Source organism: Polypterus senegalus, chromosome 6 (genome assembly GCF_016835505.1).
Source record: "Polypterus senegalus isolate Bchr_013 chromosome 6, ASM1683550v1, whole genome shotgun sequence".
Lineage (NCBI taxonomy): Eukaryota > Metazoa > Chordata > Cladistia > Polypteriformes > Polypteridae > Polypterus > Polypterus senegalus.
In genome coordinates this window covers 6,319,903-6,338,704 of record NC_053159.1, presented here as the reverse complement: position 1 = coordinate 6,338,704, position 18,802 = coordinate 6,319,903, and the positions used below count along the sequence as shown (strand labels likewise).

Here is an 18,802-nt window from a genome sequence, read left to right as displayed (position 1 = left end):
TCGTCCTAATTTGGACATTTACACTGTGACAATTGGCAGCAGCCAGCTACAAACCTGCAACGCCTGGATTACAAAAGTCCCATGAACGTGCACCTTTTCATGCCAAGTATATAAGAAGTGCCACTTATGCAGTAACCATAGTTCAAATGGTGTGATTTGATGACAAACCCACAGGCAAAATTTTCTCAGTTTACGATTGCCTAATGTTGGTGATCAGGTGCCCCCTGTAACTTCACAGACAAGACTGGCCTTACAGTGCTATAGCCCATCCACTTCAGGGTTTAGTAGGTTTTATGAACATTAAATAAAATGGGCCTTTCCACACAACAAGCTAACCAATGCTATTCATCAAGATTTCTGAAATAACATTGAATCAAGATTTGAAAGTCTGCAAACCCCTACTATCTGCCACATTATTTTCCAATTTGTGAGGAAATGGACCTTTCTAACCAGTACTGGGCGATAAGCCAGTTGATCTGGTATACCTAATAAAATTATTTTTCTGGTATACATTCATTTTACTGGTATGGTAAATATTTGTGAAAAACACGCAAACATATTTACACATAAAATACAAAATACGCATGTGAAAATAATATAGAAATGTGATTGTGTGTCAGTGTATTACTGCCTTAAAGGTAAATTTCTTTTGTGCATGGACTTGGGTTACCCCTTTAAGACAATTACCCAGAGTGCTGTGCAACTCAACGTGATTGAGTAGTCAAAGCAAACAGGAAAAAGGGACTGGGGAGGAGAGGGGGAAAAAAAAAAAAAAAGCCCAGTAATATGTTGTGTTTGCTTGGCAACAGTGAGGAAACAAGAGAACAAACCTGTACTTTTATTAGTTCAAGAGATGAAAACAGCTGGAATCAAATCTATTTAGGTAACCGAAAGAATTTTGATGGAAAAGAGGCACATCTGTGTTAATCAACCAGTAATCAGTATTAAAGAAAAAAAAAATTCCGGTATCAAAAGTGTATACAGATACATTACACTGGTTTCCCAACCTTTGTTGTGTCACAGCCCAGTTTTTCACATGCCAGTGTGTTCACAACCGACCAGTTGGGGGGAATGGATGAATTTAGCAGTCACCTGAGTGAGTGGAATGGGGTGGTCCCCCTCGGTTAATCAAGTGTGATCATAAAAGCAGGGGGTTCGGCATGATCACCAGAGCATTCGATGCATCAAGTAAGATCGTCAATGCTTTTCGTTCTTGGTGAATCAAGCACAATCGTCAGAGTGTGGGTTGGGGAAGTGGTCCAGGCTTGGCCGCAGTCTACCTGTGATGCAGTCACTGTGAATCAATCGAGTGTGATCATTGGATTGGGAAGGGAGGGAAGGAGGGTGGGTGGCGGCCACAGTCCAGAGGTTAGGAAATGCTGATCTACAAAAACCACCAAAGTTTTCAGTTGATAGGGAGTTTAGGCAATAATCACACGTACCCATTTCGAACGGTCTCCCCATGTTCTTGTTTAAAAATATACTTTAAAGTAACTGCCGGGAAGCCACTGTAATAATTCCTAATTTTAAACACTTCAATCGTGTCCCCACTTAATCTCCATTTGCTTAACCTAAGAAGGTTCAACTCTCAAAGCCCTTCCTCAGTGCTGCCATGTCTTTTTTTGTAATATAGTATTGTTTTATAAAACGGATCTTTGCTGTTAAGCATTTGAAGATATCAATCATCACAACACTGTTTTTAAGAGCTGTTATTGGAGAAATTGTGGTCTTTTTGTTCTCCTATAACCCCCGTCATTAACACGACGATATTTTTTTGCTAACTGCACCATTCTCTGTAAACCTAGAGACTGCAATATGGGAAAATCCCAGGGTGGGCCTCCGTTTTTGAGATGGTGGATCTACCGTGTTTGGAAACAACAATTCTGCCTCTATCAAAGTCTCCTAGACCACCTGATATTTGGATCGGCAAAAACCAAACCTTTTGAGCAGGACTGCATAAAAAGATATTCACCTTGCTGTTGATTTTGAAAAGTAGAATTAGGTGTACTCTGTTGTTTAAAGGCAACAAGTGGATAAAGAATTTCAAAAGCTCATCCAACAGCTGAAAGCACTATGTTCATTTGAACATGTTGTGGTATATGGCCGGCTTGTCATCCCAGCCAATACCCCCAGGACGCCAGATGGAGCCCTCCCTGCAGTATGGAGGTGCCCCGAAGACCAGCAGGAAATCATGGACTATGTAGTTTTTTTTATACACGACCCTGCTGGATACCACAGGGGCCGCAAGAGGCAGCTGCAGGGAGGACCGAAGAATCATTTGTGCCCTATAACCCGGAAGTGCGTCATAGGAAGAGCGACGTGCTTCCGGGGTGAAGAAAAGGACTTGTACCTGACCCGGAAGTGATAAAGAATCACATGGACTGGGGATTGGGAACACTTCCGGGTTAGGGTGTATAAAAGGACTGTGGGAGCTCCCAGACGGCGAGCCGAGCAGGGTAGAAGGGTGGCAACGCGTCTGGGAGTGGTGAAGAGTATTATTGTTAGTGATTTGTGATTGTTATACGAGCATAGTGGAGGAGAGGGTACTTTGTGCACTGTGGCATAAAAATAAAGTCAACATTTGGACTTTTATTTGGTGTCTGGAGTCTTGGGCAGGGGTTCAAGGGAGCGATAGCGCCCCCTATCCGTCACAATGTATAACAATTACAGCTTAGCAGTTCATTTCAGTTGTCCAAATGATTGTAACATTCATTAAAAACGCGATTACTTACCAGAAAAACTACTGAAGTGAAAAAAATGACAGGTAAATTTCCTGTTCATTTTCATTTTTAATCAGCTTCAAGACAATAAAAACCATGGACAAATAAATTTAAAACTAGTTTTAACCCAAAGTCCATGACTGCACTAAATGATGTTCACACTGTGAAACTCTAAAGGGAACAAAATTAGGCAATAAATACCAGCAGAATGTGAAAAATGCCTCATTGTACAGTATGAGGTTTGTTTTGTTTTTCCACTTTTAGAATCCCTATTTTAAAATCTTCACATTTTTGTTTCTGTAATTTTATAATTTCTTTCTGTTTTGCACTGATAGGATGGCATCCAACTCTGTTGTACCTGTGGAATTACAATAAAGATATTCATTCGAGCTACTTAAAGGTTAGGACTAGCAGAGGGACCAGAATTTCACAGGAGAATGCCTGCTTTGAATAGCCATCTCCTTTTATTTAGAAGGTAACAAAATTATACAAATAAGTAAGGGCTATCCCAATTTATCCTAACAAATTTAGATCCATCAACACATTTTCTAAACCTAAACCCCTACAAAAGAATTAACCACATGAAATGACTTGCAGCAAATGGGACACTAGGCCTTGTGACTGACAGCAGCATATTACTGTTTAAATCAAGTCTCAGGGGAGTCGCCAACAATAAAATAAAATAAATAAATAAAAGCCGAGAGGGTGGAATTTGTTTTCGGACACTCTTTTCTGTTTAAGGAAGAAAAGTGTGCTTTGCTTCAAATAACTGTGTTCAGCTGAAATCAATGAGCTTGCCTGATAAGATGCATCCTCGGGTGATAAAATAAATACAAGTATGTCATTTGGAAGTGAATGCTGGAAAGTTAACGGACCGATGGTAATCGGGTTATTTTTGCCTCTGTGAGTATTTTAAAAACACCTCGTGTTGCCGTTTCAGGCCAAAAGATGACAGCTTGTTCCCCCAAGTGGTGCAGAGAGTACTTGAGATTTTGGCGCATAAAAAGTAGAACATGGTATCTGGACTTTGTAAAAGATTCGTTTTCATGTTTTAGGACACTGCTATAAGCATCTTCACCACATTGCCCCCAACCCCCATAGGTTTTAATGGAGTTTGACTTATTTCTTCAATAGTTGTAACTCTCATTCTTGCAAATTAAAAAAATACTTTGCAGAAATGGTCTTATACATATGAAACTGCAGCATTTGCAGGTTTAAAAATCAAAATAAAAGTAATCCTTTATCTGTGTGTGCCTCATGGATGGCACTTTAGATTTCACAAATCTGAATCTCGCTTGTATATTCCCAAGCAGCATATAGCATAAGCTACGCAACATCTGTAAATGAAGACTTTTGTGACTTTAAGGCTGATGCAGGGCAGGCGTGTGTGTTTATAACTTCATTACTGTATGCATTTCCATGCAGCATTTTGGCACTCCTTGTGTGGTATCAATTTTGTGTGTGCCATATCCTCCACTGCCATTGTTCTGCAAACTTTACATAAAAAAAAAAAAAACACTATCTTTATATATAATACTTTACCATGGCTGTTCATTTGTCTGTCCAGGATTTTAAATCACCTGTAGCTCGCAAACCATTTGGACTATTGACCTGAAATTTGGTACACATATACTACGTGCCGTCTACTATCCACTTTTGGAGTGGCGATTGACCTCCAAGGTTATTCCCCTTTTTATTTTTATTTTATTGTAGAATGGGCAGCCAGGCAGCATATGCGCACTTCTCACCTTCACGGTCACTTCCCCTACCTCTTGACATCTTAAATCAGTCTTGAGGCAGATTGAAGACTTAAGTGTCAGGTTAAGTGAAAAATTTAAGAAATCATACTAAGTAATTGCAATACAAACACTGACAATCAGTCTTAACGTGAAAAGATGCTGCTGAAAGAGGAGAAGTGGGCCGCTAGGGTGGAGAAAAGAAGAGCTGCTCAGGAAGCAGCAAGTGCATCAATATCTGAGCAAACGAATGGTAAACGTACAACAGAGAAAGAGGATGAAAATTATAAGTGTACAAGTGTATTCACTGCACGTTATCATGCAGTATTGAAACATATATGGATGAGTAAGATACAGCAAAAGGTAAGGAAGCATGCATGGCTCGGTTAGATGCACCACCACATGGTGCAATGTGTGTTACAGTGCGAAAGTACAACACACTATGTAAACAATTTAAGTAGCTTCAGTTTAAATGTGATTATTTGAGGTTCTGCGGTAACATTTTTTCAACATATGGTATTATGACACAAACGAGATGCTGTAATTAGTTTCCATTTATAGGTTTGTAGCGTACCCCCACTTTCAGCGAGTGCGGAGGTAGCTACCAGATTTGCGCTGCAAGAAGCTGCTACGCTTTTACAATAAGGGACAGATAGAAACAGGCCAACACCTAAGCCCTACCGTATTTCCACACAGCAACCAAAATATTAAAAAACACCCAAGAAAATGCCCATAAAGATTAAATACACCAAACACACAAATATATAAAATGTTCCCGATTTGCTAGAATAACTACTTAAAAAATCAAAAAAGTACTAAACAAACCCCATGAACAAATCCCCACACAACAATATTTACAGTCCTGAAAAGAGTATCTTACTGTAAGTGATGGAATCGATTCTGGAAATGGAAAACTATGGTTAAATGATGGAAAGAAGAGTGGATCGCTGCTATTCAAAAAAACTGCTTCCTGGAACATGGATAGTAAAATACCGTCCCCTACCACTGGAGTCCAGAAGAATTGTATTCAGAGGTGCGCCTCTTCTCTAAGAGCATCAAATGACTGGATTGGGAGGAAAAAGAAGCCAGTGGCTGAGCACCATCCTTCTCCGCTACGAATGTCCAGTAACTGAAAGGTTTTGGAAGCTGCTACAGATGAACTGATTGGAAAATTGCACAAAATCCCGCCAAATCCTTCTCTTCCGGTTTTATTTGTACGGTGTATACAAACCACAAATCCCACAAGCCTCACTGCATCAGTGCAAACCTGTTTAAAGACACCAACCCCAATTTCCAAACAGGAATCGGTGCAACCAGTGTTGTTATTCAAATTTAACAATCGCTCAACAGGACATGCTTCCATACAAATAAAACCCTCTATGTGGCCCTGCTACAGGTTTACTGGGACAATATGTACATTGTACAATAAAACTCTTACCACCACGTGGTAATCAACTGGCAGAATTATGTTCACTTTTTTGTCAAACAATTTCAAAATGTTAGTAGATCTATAAACCATAATAGGGAAAGGGGGTACCTGCTTCCTTATCACAGCCAAGCATCAGCAGATTTTCAAGTTGATTGCATAGTTGCACAACACCATTCAGTTGCCGGTTAATCTGGATATCTTTTTGCCAAGTTGGTGTGTGACACACGGAGCAACCTTCTCTTAAACTCTCACTAGTGCAAGACCTAAAAGCAAAGCAAACACAAAATGAAAAAGCTGAACATTCTTCTTTTATTTTCTTAATCACCGGCTCATTTCCTTGACAGCACAAATTAGAAGTTCTTTGTCCCTTTGCAATTTAAATTTTGTTACTTTGTCCTGCTTGTAAAAAATATTAAACTGAGATCTGAGCTGTTTTTTTAAAAAGGCAAAGTCTATTTTTTGTATTTTATTACAAGCATAGAGATAGAGAAAAGTCAAGCAAAATGACACCATTGGCTAACTAAAAAGATTACAATATGCAAGCTTTCGAGGCAACTCAAGCCCCTTCTTCAGGCAAGATGTAATCATACTGTATTCCAAAATGTATTTCATGGCAAATCAGAAACAAACATTTTTCAAACACAACCAGTTTTAAGCTATTAACAATAACTAATTTACTGCAATGCAGAAACAGAATTACTTTATAGGCTAGTGGTTCCACTCATAAGGTGTCTGTAGACCTCCACATTTTATTTTCAATCTAGCAAATTGTCTTATTGAGTTTAGTAAAGCCCTAGTCAATGTTGATTTAAATTTTGTCATTTCAATTTTGCAGTTTGTAAACATAGAAGTATTCATTAATGGGAAAAAGAAATACATTTTTATTAGAGACAAAAACTGTTTGAAATGAAATAAGTTGTTGTAACCAGTGTGCAGTGGTCCATTTGCATAAAAACTGACAAAGGATATCAGCATTGCCAGACAGATAGCAGTTCAATTGGCTCATAATAATAAAGCACTAAGCAGTGATAGTCAGACAGTCAGTGTGTTTACATGCGCCTTAATCACCCAATTATTCACAGAAACCTGGTTTCTAAAATGCCACGTAAAGCCTTCATATGGTTAAAGAAACTGGGTTATTAGTCTCTGAGCAAGCTGGTTAACAGAGTTAGATTTCTCTGCAAATAACACATATAGTTTGCTATGTAAACCCTTAACTGGGTTACAGTTAAGAATTTCAAAGATTATGCATTTCCGCTGCAATCTGTAATCAATAGTAGCCACAGGTAGAAGCATCCAAAGATCAATTTCCTGAGGCAAATGGTCAGGCAGTTGCATTACTCCTCCTTCTCCTGGTTGAAATAATCTGTCTCAATATTTCAGAAATTGCTTAATTTATGATGTTGAACCGAATATATGCCGTTAAGCTCAGCGGCACAATCAGCAGATGTAACGCATTAAAAGTAGCGCAAGTTACACAGTTCAATTACTTTTTAAAGTAATGAGTAATCTAACACAATACTTATTTGACTGAATAAAAATACCTATTTGCTATAGGTAAATTGAAACACTGTGCTATTTGGTCATACAGCAGCCAGAGTCCACACTACAAATAATCGGGGGCAGAGGTCGAAGATGTAGAAAGAGGATGGATGTTATCTAATTCACAGCACACGAAAGATTAAATTTATAAAAGAAAATTATCACAAATGTAAGAGCCACGTGGGATGGGCATGCATCCTGACCAGGAGAGGGGATGATTCCTTACCCAGACAGGAGGCTCCAAGTAGACAGACGGGCATCGCAGCCAAGGGAGAGAAAGGTGCCAGAAACGTATGAGACTTGTAAGATGGACGGATGGACATCCCGTCCAGGAAAGAAGATTCCTTACCAGGGTGGGAAGCCTCAGACAGATGAACAGGTGTCCCAACTGGATATATTTGTAGTACCTTCCCTGACATGGATGAAAGAGAAGGACGAGGAAGGACTGTTTCTGGGGAATGTTCATTTTCCCACGAATGCTAAATAGCAGCAGCTACCCAGTTGGTAAGCAGCAGGGAATGCCAGGAATTGCAGTCTGGAGGTGCAATCCTGCTGGAGTTTGTGGGTGCAGCAGGGAGAGACACTGCCCGTTATTAGGAACATCTGTATGACCCAGAAATGCTACCAACATGCCAGAGAACTAGCAGCAGAGTTACTCCTTTGTCCTTAATAAAAAGGGACTGCACTGACTTGTCCAAGCAAGCTGAAGTTGGGAGGAAGCAACACTTGACTGGACTAGGGCAGTGCGGTAGAGAGAGGAGAGGAAGAGACAACAACTGGCTTATTTGATTGTACAAGGTATTTGTAATAAGAACCCAGAACTGTGTTTGAGGATCACTGGTGCCGTAGCCTTCACACACACTTCATGCTAGTTTTCACATTCACAGTGGTTGTAGATGAGCCTTAAACGATTTTGTGCAGTTTAAAGACTTAAGGGCATTTTAACAAAAGGAGAACTCCAGATGATTACTTGCGGATGTAAATGCGGATTTTTAAGAAACCTGGTTTGTGCCTAGACTTGCTTACTCACCTAATCCCAGTTGTGTGTGCATGAAATGTTCTGCATTACTGCATTCCTTCACCGGAACCAGTGATGGAGCCAAACCAAGCTTTACAGTAGGCACTAGGCAGTTCAGAAGGTAGCATTTTCCTGGTATCTGCTGCAAACCAGATTCGTCCATCAGAACTGCCAGATAGAGAAGCGATTCATAACTGAAGAGATCACGTTTCTACAGCTCCAGAGTCCAATGGCAGAGTGCTTCACACCATGGCATAGTGATCTTGGACTTGAGTGCAGCTGCTCAGCCATGGAAACCGGAGGTTTATAAATGAGGTACTTCAGAAATCTGTTGAGTGATGCAATGGAGGACAGGCGATTTTTATGTGCTTCAACACTCCGCGTACATACTCTGCGAGTTTGTGGTTGATATTTTGTTGCTCCGCAACACTTTCACTTTGTAATAATAGCACTTTCAGTTCAACTGGACAACTCTAGTGTAGTGAAAATTTCACATACTGTACTCCCTTTTTGAAGTATCTGAGCAGATTTTATGCGCTGGTTAACGATGGGAGCAGCTGAAACACTAACGGTTACATACAGTATTTTGGCCATATAGTGCATGTACTGTACGCAGATGTGTTTAATTTAGCAGACAGATGCCGACATAACCAAAGTTTATACTTTCTATCAAGTACAAAGATGTGGCCAACCAAGTAAAACCAATGACTAGTAGATGTGGTGTGATTGGAGTCCCACATCTATTGACACTTCTACAATCGACTACTAAGAAGTCCTGACTGAACCTCTAGATTAGTGCCTGGATCAAGAAGTCTGTTGCAGAGTTAAAAATAAATACATTTGGCCTTTTCCGGAAATGCCACACAAGATAAAGCACAGTCAATCAGTTTACAGAACCATTAATTCTACACGCAATTAAAATTATGTTTGCTGAGCAATAACAATGGTAATATTCGGTTCAAAGAGGCAAACAGTATTGTATTAAATAAAAAAAAACAAACAGAAAAGAAGTATCATTACATAAAAGAAGAACTGACTGTAGAAAAGACAAGAGATTAAAAGTAAAGAGCCAAGAACTTCAGAAATGAAAAATTGAATTAGGCTGTCACTGTGAGTGAATACTAGAAGAGCAGCTTAACAAAACAAGATGGAAATGTTGCAAGTCTTCAGCTTTCGTTTCACTGTTATAATTAATGGAGTATTATAAGAGTGTATAAAATGACAATAAATACGTTTTTCTAAAGTGTTATGTACTTTGGATTTGGGACATTGAAATTCCCACTTCACAAGATCTTAGTACCACTTAGGCTTCTGTAGCATAGGCAGCATAGTGAGAGAGATTGCAGGATTCCCCCAATTACCAATTTATGGCAGAGTTTTAAAGATTAATCTGATAGGAAACCAATGTAGTAGAGCCAGCTAGGTCATAATATGATTATTGTTTCCAGGTGGGACTCTGGTAGATGAATTCAGAAGTTATAAGCAAGCAATAATTATCATGAATTTATGTCAAGCTGTCATGCAAGGTTAAACTAAAGCAATGTGCAATGCTCCAGATGTTTAAGAATTCCCCCAACATCCCAAATAATGAATAGCAATAGTTGCCTTGAGGACTTTTTTTTTTTTTTTATTAACACAAATTATTCAGCACAAATTGTTCAGCCAACATCCATATGCTTCTGTTAAGCCATGTGCATCCAAACAAAGGTCAGGATCTCCATAAATAATCTATCAACTGCTATTGTACTTACCTACAAAAGATATGATCACATCCTCCTAGGCATACAGGTTCCTGCAGCATATTCCCACTGTTAAAACACAATATAACAAACATTTTAAAAGACAAAAGGGAACTTCTGGCCATGCAGCACACTATTTAAAAATCATAAAATGACACACAAGTATTTGTAAACTTCTTTATAGCCGACCGTATGATAGGAATGAAATAAGAAAAAAAAATGCCACGCACAACCCTGAACTGCCTAACTAACGGTGCCATAAAATGGATGGATGGAGTAACTGATGTATTAAAGTAGTCTCGTCACAGACTGGTGCCTTGTGCTGGGTTTGTTCTCACATTGCTCCATAAGCTGCTACTTTAAACACTGGATCCCAGTGACTCTGAACTAAATATAGGTTTTAGAAAATGATGATCAATAAATACTATTAAGTTGGCCTTATGATGGACTGATTACCTATTGAAGGTTGGATATAGACTTACAACTGTGATATGAATCAGCAGAGTGGCTTTCAAGTAAGAAAATGGGTGAATATTAAGGTGTAAAATGTATTCTGCTATTTAGTACTAGTTCAGTTAATGATGAAAACTTAAAAATGCGTTTTGGCCATATCTTCTTATATAATATGCTACCATGGCTGCCCGTTTGTCTGTAAATCACCTGTAGCTCACAAACCGTTTGAAATATCAACCTGAAATTTGGTACACATATACTATGTGACGTCTACTATCCGCTTTCGAGGTGATAATTAACCTCCAAGGTTATTTCTCTTTTTACTTTATTTGATTGTAGAATCGGCTCTCGTCAGCGGCCAGCAGGGCGGCGCATGCGTACAGGCGCCGTTCTCATCCCTACCACCTTCGTCGGCACTTCCCCTACCTCTTCATATCTTAAATCAGACTTCAGGCAGATTGAAGACTTAAGTACCAGGTTAAGTGAAAAATGAAAGAAAATGTACAGAGTAATTACAACAAAAACACTGACTTAATCAGTTTAAAGGCGAAAAGATGCCAATGAAAGAAGAGAAGAAGCGGTCCGCTAGGGTGGAGGAAAGAAGAGCTGCTCAGGAAGCAGCAAGCGCATCAACCTCTGAACAAACGAGTGCTAAATGTACAGAGAAAGTTTGAGAACTATGAATGCTTAAGTCAAGTGCATTCACTGCACGTTATCATGCAGTGCGCCGCTATTGGTGGATATATAAATACTTGCCATCCCTGGCGGCTTTGCCCGTGTATTAGTGAAACAGGAAAGTGACGTCAGTCTTCTCCCTCCCCTCGGCCTGTAGCATCTGTCTCAGATTAGCGCTAATATATTGCTCCTGCAAGTGAACTATGATTCTTAGTGTAATGAGAGACATCTCAAAATCAACTGGAATGTTAAAGCAAATTATAGAAGAAAAAAAAAAAAAAAATCTAAATCCGTTAAGTCGTTCTCTCGTTCGCTAATGAAGCAGACTTACGGTTACGCCCCGAGGCAGACACGCGAGTGAGGAGGGCCCTGCACCCCGATGAATCTCTCTCTCGGATTCACACTAATAAAATCAGTACCGCAAGAAAACTATAATACATAGAGTGATGAAAAAGTCGCAAAGTCAACTGAATGCTCAAGCAAATTATATATATAAAAAAAAAAAAACTCGATCTAACTCCGTTAAGTAGTTCTGATACAAGGCCATTCTCACAAGCACACTACCCTGATAATGCACTGGTAAACTGCCAACTTGAGGACCTGTGTGAATAAAGCCAAAATATTCTGAAAAACCCGACTTGGCAATTTCCCTATATAAGACATAGTACAATTACTGAGAATACTGTATATTTACAATTCTGGAAAAAAAAAAAACAAAACAACACTGAAGGGCCTCACACCAACAGGGACTTGTGCAAACTAATTTGGGGCCTACATTTTGATTGACATTGAACAATATAGGGCTTATAAAGGACTGATATCATCACTATGGACTACATGATTTACCCTACATTGTGCACATCCTAAAATGTATTCACATAGGTTTTATGCCCAGTAAATGAAAAATAAATGTTATACAGGGGGAAAAACTAGGAAATTCAAAGACTAAACATTATTAGAACAATGCCAAATAAATTATTTTTATCACGCTTTAATATTGTTCTTTATCAGTATGCTGCTGCTGGAGTGTGTGAATTTCCCCTTGGGATTAATAAAGTATCTGTCTAATTAGATCATGTAGGATATTTCCACTTATACGTTCTTTTAAGCTCTTTGGCAACAATACGCTATAAATCAGGTATACTGAGGTGAAAATGATTGCTTTATACAGTTTGTTAAATATAACTCTTAATTTGTGTGCTGTGTTAATATAGGATTATTTAGATAAGCAGCAGGTTTTTTGGTAAATGACTTTGTCAGGTTTTTCACCTTTGCAGTTTTCATTAGTATATGGTGGAGATATTATCTGCTTAATAACACATACTAAAAAGTCATGGTCAAGCCAAATTAATTCAAAATTTCAAATATAATAAATTCTTGAAGTTTTCATTTACCAAATCTCTGCTCCTTTACCATTTCTTATGTCCATGTACAAAACCAGAATTGGCCATTAGGCTGGACAGCCCGCAACTGCTTCTGATAACTAGAATGTATCTATTTTTTTCCTTGTAATATTCAAAAGTTTAATTTATGCTTTCACATCATCAATCACATTTTGCCTACTATACAGTGTTACCCAAAGAAATCTGATATTGCAGCAAAAGAACCCTTTTTTGGAGGATATGCTGGGAGGGATCTCCCTGGAAAATGACAGCGCGTTTTCATCACAATTTTATGTCATACATACTGTATTTTTAATTCAACTGTTTAATAGTTATGAGAATTACTTCTAGATTGCATATTATCAATCTGGGAAAGTAAAAAAAAAAATAGATAAATAAGTTACCAATTATTTAATACCTAGCTGTGTAAACCCATGCTGTAAAGAGCACAGGGTCCTAGAAACTATTGCTAAATCATCAGAAAAAATAAATAAATAATCGAAATTTAGAGATGTCAGGTAATTGAAAGAAACTACTCTGGGCATCTCTCTCCTAGGAGGTTTCGTTTTGCCGACGTGCTCGGCTCGCTTCTGTATTAGCGGCTAAGCAAGTGACCCATTCTTTGGAAGTTTCATTTTTCTCACATGCTCACCTCGCTTGCGTATCCTCGGAGGTAGAGCCGTTCCCCCGACTCCACCTCTTACTTCTGGGCTGGACAGACAGACAGACAGACACACTTCCACGCATAGATGTTTATAAACAAGACATCAATAAAATAAATTAACAAATTATAAATAGCTATAAACATAAGGTACCTTAAATTATAATAAAAAAAATAGTTTACTCTACATAAAGATTAAAATGTAGCTGTGATGATGTATAAAAACAGATAAATGCAGTTGGACGTTCAAAAGGTATTAATTCTTTGCAGATGACTGGTGTGTGGACAAGTTGCGTACAATATGTACATCCCCGACGCTGTAATTGGTATCGCAGGATTATTCTTAAGATGAAATGACCAAAAAAAAGTTGCAGTAGGATTGCATTTTTAAAAAGAAAGAAAAAAAAAAAAACCACACACACTGTAAATCTGAGGTTTGGTGATGAACAGTTACAGCTTCTGAACACTCAACATCTAACCATGTACCACTGCAAATTTTCTGTTGTGCTGCTATTTCATCACAAAGCTGATGAAATGATGTTGTTTAAATTCCTGAAACAAGGCAATATAAAGTCTATGAAAAAAATGTTGACAGTTGTTACTGAAAGTATATCTCTGTGGGCATCGGGCTACCATATTACTGCTTGTGCAGCCATGACCCCATAATAAATACTGTAAATAACCTGACCAGTTTATCAGTGCAGGAGGATTGCAAGGAAATCTGGTTATCAAGTCGGCGGCTATGTAAACAGACAGTTCACAAGACAATATAAAGATGATGGATAGATTTACATCGAATACGGTATTAAATTGTTTCTATGCGGACCACTAAAACACCCAAAGTAGGCCGAGAGCATTACTCACCTTTAAAGTACAGCTCTAACAAATGAATTAAATAAAAAAAAAAGATTCTCTGTGCAGTTTTCACTCTATGAATTTCGAAAAGCATTAAGCACTGCAGGAGAAACTCCTATGGATTTTCATTACTCATATCATTTTATAACAGCTGAAAATGCCACAGATGTGGCCTGTCGCTAAATTTTCTACATGTGGGAAATGCTGGTTATATTAATAAATATTGCAGTGGCTACAAAAACACAAACACCACAAATTTAGCATTTGCAAATTCATTTTCAGCAATTAAATCTGCTTTGCTTTGGCAGTCCCCATTAGTCTCTATGATTATGTGCTTGCACTAGAGCATTACATGTCACATCATTAAAAAGATTTGCCTCTGGCTTTGAAGTATTACGTGCTAAACCACACAAATGTCAGTCCAATGTGGAAATTTTAAATCTCTAAATAAATAACCTCTAATAAACAACAATTGTATTTTTAATAATACACAAAGCGGTGTATTTTGTCACCTTTAAAGATTAACCACAGGAACACAGATAACCAGCTACTTTGAAGCAAACCTAAATTTTTACTTGCTGCTGACACTACCAGTGTAGAGTTTCTTCCAGATATGCCGCTTTTCCTCCAACACCTCACAAATATGAAGGATCCATTATTTGAAAACTGTAAACTAGTCCTGTATAAATTTGTGTGGATATGAGCATAGCAACCTGTCCATGGCAAGATCCTGCCTCACGGCCACTGCAGCTGGGATAGGCACCTGCTCTCAGGAACCTTGAACTGGATTAGTCAGTTGGATGGCCGGATGGATGAATGGACAACTGTATCCATGCTCATTAGAAATCAAGTATGAATGCAAAGACTCTCTTCCTTTATTGGGTGTGGAGTTAAAAAAAACACAACAACAATTAATCCTAACATCACATTAACTTCATAGCTCAAATGTGAGACACTATAAAATAAAAATGATTAAAACTCCCTGCCGGTCACTCTCAAAGGATGACTAAATCACATGTTCCTCTTTCTAAACTTACTCTACAATGTGATTAAAGTGGCAATAGCGAAAACTGATTTTTTTTTTTTCTTTGAAGGAGCAGTAGGATTTTTCCAGCTTTACTGTAGTTTTATAGGGTCTTTGTCACATTTACAAAGTACAATGAAATAGTTACTTGCATGCCCTAATCATGACCTCGTAACATTGGTCTTCCTTAACATATTTGTCATTAACAGAAATCTGTAGTGAATCCCAAAACATCAGCAGAGTCTCACATGTCAGCATGTTTTCTTATAATTATTCCTAATTAATAGTGTTTCTATTAATGTTATTGAAAAGGTTTTAACGTTGAGTCATGGGGGATTTTTGTAAATAATTAAAAGTAATAAATGATGCCTGCGGTGGGTTGGCACCCTGCCCAGGATTGGTTCCTGCCTTGTGCCCTGTGTTGGCTGGGATTGGCTCCAGCAGACCCCCCGTGACCCTGTATTCGGATTCAGCGGGTTAGAAAATGGATGGATGGATGGAAAAAATGATGCACAGATTGTGAAATTGGTCAAATTAAAACCTGCATCAACAGGAATTCCCCATAACTGAACTTGGGGACCGCCGTCCTAAAGACATTAATCTATTATGACAGCAGCAGAAGAACATGAGCTAAAGTACTACCAACAATTTTACCCTTTACTTTCACTATCCAAATTGGTTGGAGTTTGAGGCCCTGACTTAGCTGGTCTTCTTTTGGCTCACTCGCTTCACATTTCATTTCTGTTTGGGTGCCAATTAAGGAAGGAAATGAAGCAAATTAGAGGAACAAATCATTAAAAAGCAATTCAATTAAAATTGAAAGTTAACTAACAGCACAAACAGGGCACTCATTAAAAAAAGGATTAGAATCAAAACCTGAGACCACGGTAGTCCTCCAGCACGGAGGTCGGCGATCTCTGCTTTAGATCAGTTGGTTCTCAACCTCAGATCTGGGGACCCGCTGTGGCTGCAGGTTTTTTGCTCCAACCAGATTCATAATTCAGTGACAACACCCGATAGCACTGATCTCAACTAATTAGTTGGTATTGTTTTTCTCTTTTTCTACATTCCAAAAAGCTCAGCAGTGTGATTTTTACGTTTATAAGATATTTAGAAATGTCTACTTTTGCTGTAGATTTAAATGCTTAACTCTCTTTTGTCGATTTCATTATATATTTTACCCTTTCGTTGTATCTTATTATTAACATTTAAAAACAAGAAGAACAGACACGCAGGCAAACAACACTGAATAAACAATACTGATGCTTTGTGTAAGAAAGGTCAGAGCCAACTATACTTCCTTAGAAGGTTGGCGTCCTTCAACATCTGCAATAAGATGCTGCAGATGTTCTATCAGACGATTGTGGCGAGCGTCCTCTTCTACGTGGTGGTGTGCTGGGGTGGCAGCATAAAGAAGAGGGACGCCTCACACCCGGACAAACTGGTGAGGAAGGCAGGCTCTATTGTAGGCACGGAGCTGGACAGTTTGACATCCGTGGCAGAGCGACGAGCAGGCTCCTGTTAATCATGGAGAATCCACTGAACAGGATCATCTCCAGACAGAGGAGCAGCTTCAGAGACAGATTGCTGTCACCATCCTGCTCCACTGACAGACTGAGGAGACCCCACACTATGCGACTCTTCAATTCCACCCGGGGGAGTAAATGCTAACATTATTCAAAGTTATTGCCTGCTTTTACATGCATTTTTATCCATCCATCCATTTTCCAACCCACTGAATTTGAACACAGGGTCATGGGGGTCTGCTGGAGCCAATCCCAGCCAACACAGGGCACAAGGCAGGAAACAATCCCAGGCAGGGTGCCAACCCACCGCAGGACACACAGAAAAACACCCATACACCAAGCACACACCAGGGTCAATTTTTTAGAATGCATTTTTATTAATCTTTAATTTAAATATTTTTTTTTTTTTGTATTAGTATATTGCTGCTGGATTATGTGAATTTCGCCTTGGGATTAATAAAGTATCTATCTAATCAAAGGCTGCAGCTACTTTAGCGTCAGACCCACTGATTAGTAAATCATGGATTAAACAATTGGAAAATGAGAATCAATATGAAAAGATTGTTAAAGAAAAGAAAATACATTATTCCTGTATAACCAAACTTAGTTTTCTAATTTCTATATCGTTCCAAAAACACAGAACTTGGGAAATAACAGTTCACTTAATTAGTCTAGGAGTCCAATTAAAAACAGAAGCTGGTTGGAACAAAAACCTGCAGCCACAGGGGTTCCCTCAGGACCGAGTTGGAGAACCCCTGCTCTAGATAACGGTTTGTTATGCTCCGCAAAAGGCATTATATAAAAACCGGCACGTTTCTTATTACCCATTTTTTCACTCGCATTTATTTTTGTACAAACCCAGTCACAAAAAGTACGTGCTCGAATTTTGTCGCCGTATTTTTTTAAATGCCATACAACACACGCAAGATCCTTTAAAACGGAATATTTCACTGTTGACATAACATTAGCGCTACAATGCCTTACCATTTTGAGCACAATAAGAGACTCTTAAAATACTGCACAGCCTGTCTCGTTTTCAGCCAGCGCTTCGGCCCACTATCACCTTCAAGTCGTCGTTCCATGGGCAAGCCAAAAAGCTCGTTACCGGAAAAAACTCGAAGCATTGCCTGCAAAACACTCGGCCAAAAAAATTTTAAAAAACTAAACGCACAAGAGTCGGCAGCTGTGTGAGATGAGATCAACCCGGAATTCGCATTTCCCGCTAACTGCTAACAGGAAGAGTGCACGCACAAGGGGCGTATTTCCTCGGGACAGTAGTCAAGATAGACAATAGGAATGTTAAAACGTCAATAATGAGCTTAACCAATCGAATGCAAAAATCAATCTTTTTGTCAGCCAATCATCTCCAGTAATATTTAATGAACCCCGCCCACACGGTTTGGCGGCGTGCGCTCGGTAGTGAAGCGCTCGGCGTTGTTTATCAGTGGAAGAGGGGGCGTGGTGTGCTGCTTTACGCTGTGTTTCTGAGCTGTTCTAATGGCAAAAGTCACATCATGATATAATGTGAGTATAGGTTAAGTAAACGACGTAAATATATTGTGTTAACTCATAATTATTTAATTGTTCGATGCTTGGCTTTACTATGCTGATAAGATAAAGTGCAGTTATAAAACGCCAGCGAAGTGGACGAGAGGACACTTCTACGTATAGATACTGAATAAAACTAAAAGAAAGGGATGAAAAAAAATATATATAAAAGGATTATCTTGACTTTGTTTTATACTACTGCCTTACTCCCAGTGTCTACTGGAATGGACTCCGGCTTCCTGGCCTGGAGTAGTGTTTCAAGATTAGTAGCTGTCTTCTTTTATCTTTTTACATTAGCTCAGTAAATACATATTATGAGTAATCCCTCTCTCAAATAAACACCAGAATGACTAAAAGGAAAGAAAACTAAAAAGAAAAATGTATTAACCTACCTAAAGTATTGAATTTAGTATTTTACTCTGCTATTCTATTTAATGCTTTTTCTGTTTCATTGTTCTATTCAGAAAAAAACATTTGTATCCAATGTTACATAT

The 18,802-nt window shown here is 38.7% G+C and overlaps 1 protein-coding gene across 2 annotated transcripts in view; it reads right to left on the bottom strand.

Moving 5' to 3' along the window:
- The window catches only part of bard1 (BRCA1 associated RING domain 1), a 99,286-nt gene extending 81,268 nt beyond the window's left edge, over positions 1–18,018 (bottom strand). For both annotated transcript variants that reach the window (XM_039755334.1, XM_039755335.1), the window contains exons 1-3: positions 17,745–18,018; positions 10,197–10,253; positions 5,994–6,148 (exon numbers count right to left, since the gene is read on the bottom strand). In XM_039755334.1, the coding sequence (XP_039611268.1) occupies positions 5,994–6,148; positions 10,197–10,253; positions 17,745–17,884 (352 nt within the window). In that variant the 5' untranslated portion in view covers positions 17,885–18,018. The remainder of the gene's footprint in view (positions 1–5,993; positions 6,149–10,196; positions 10,254–17,744) is intronic.
- Positions 18,019–18,802: the final 784 nt, after the last annotated feature.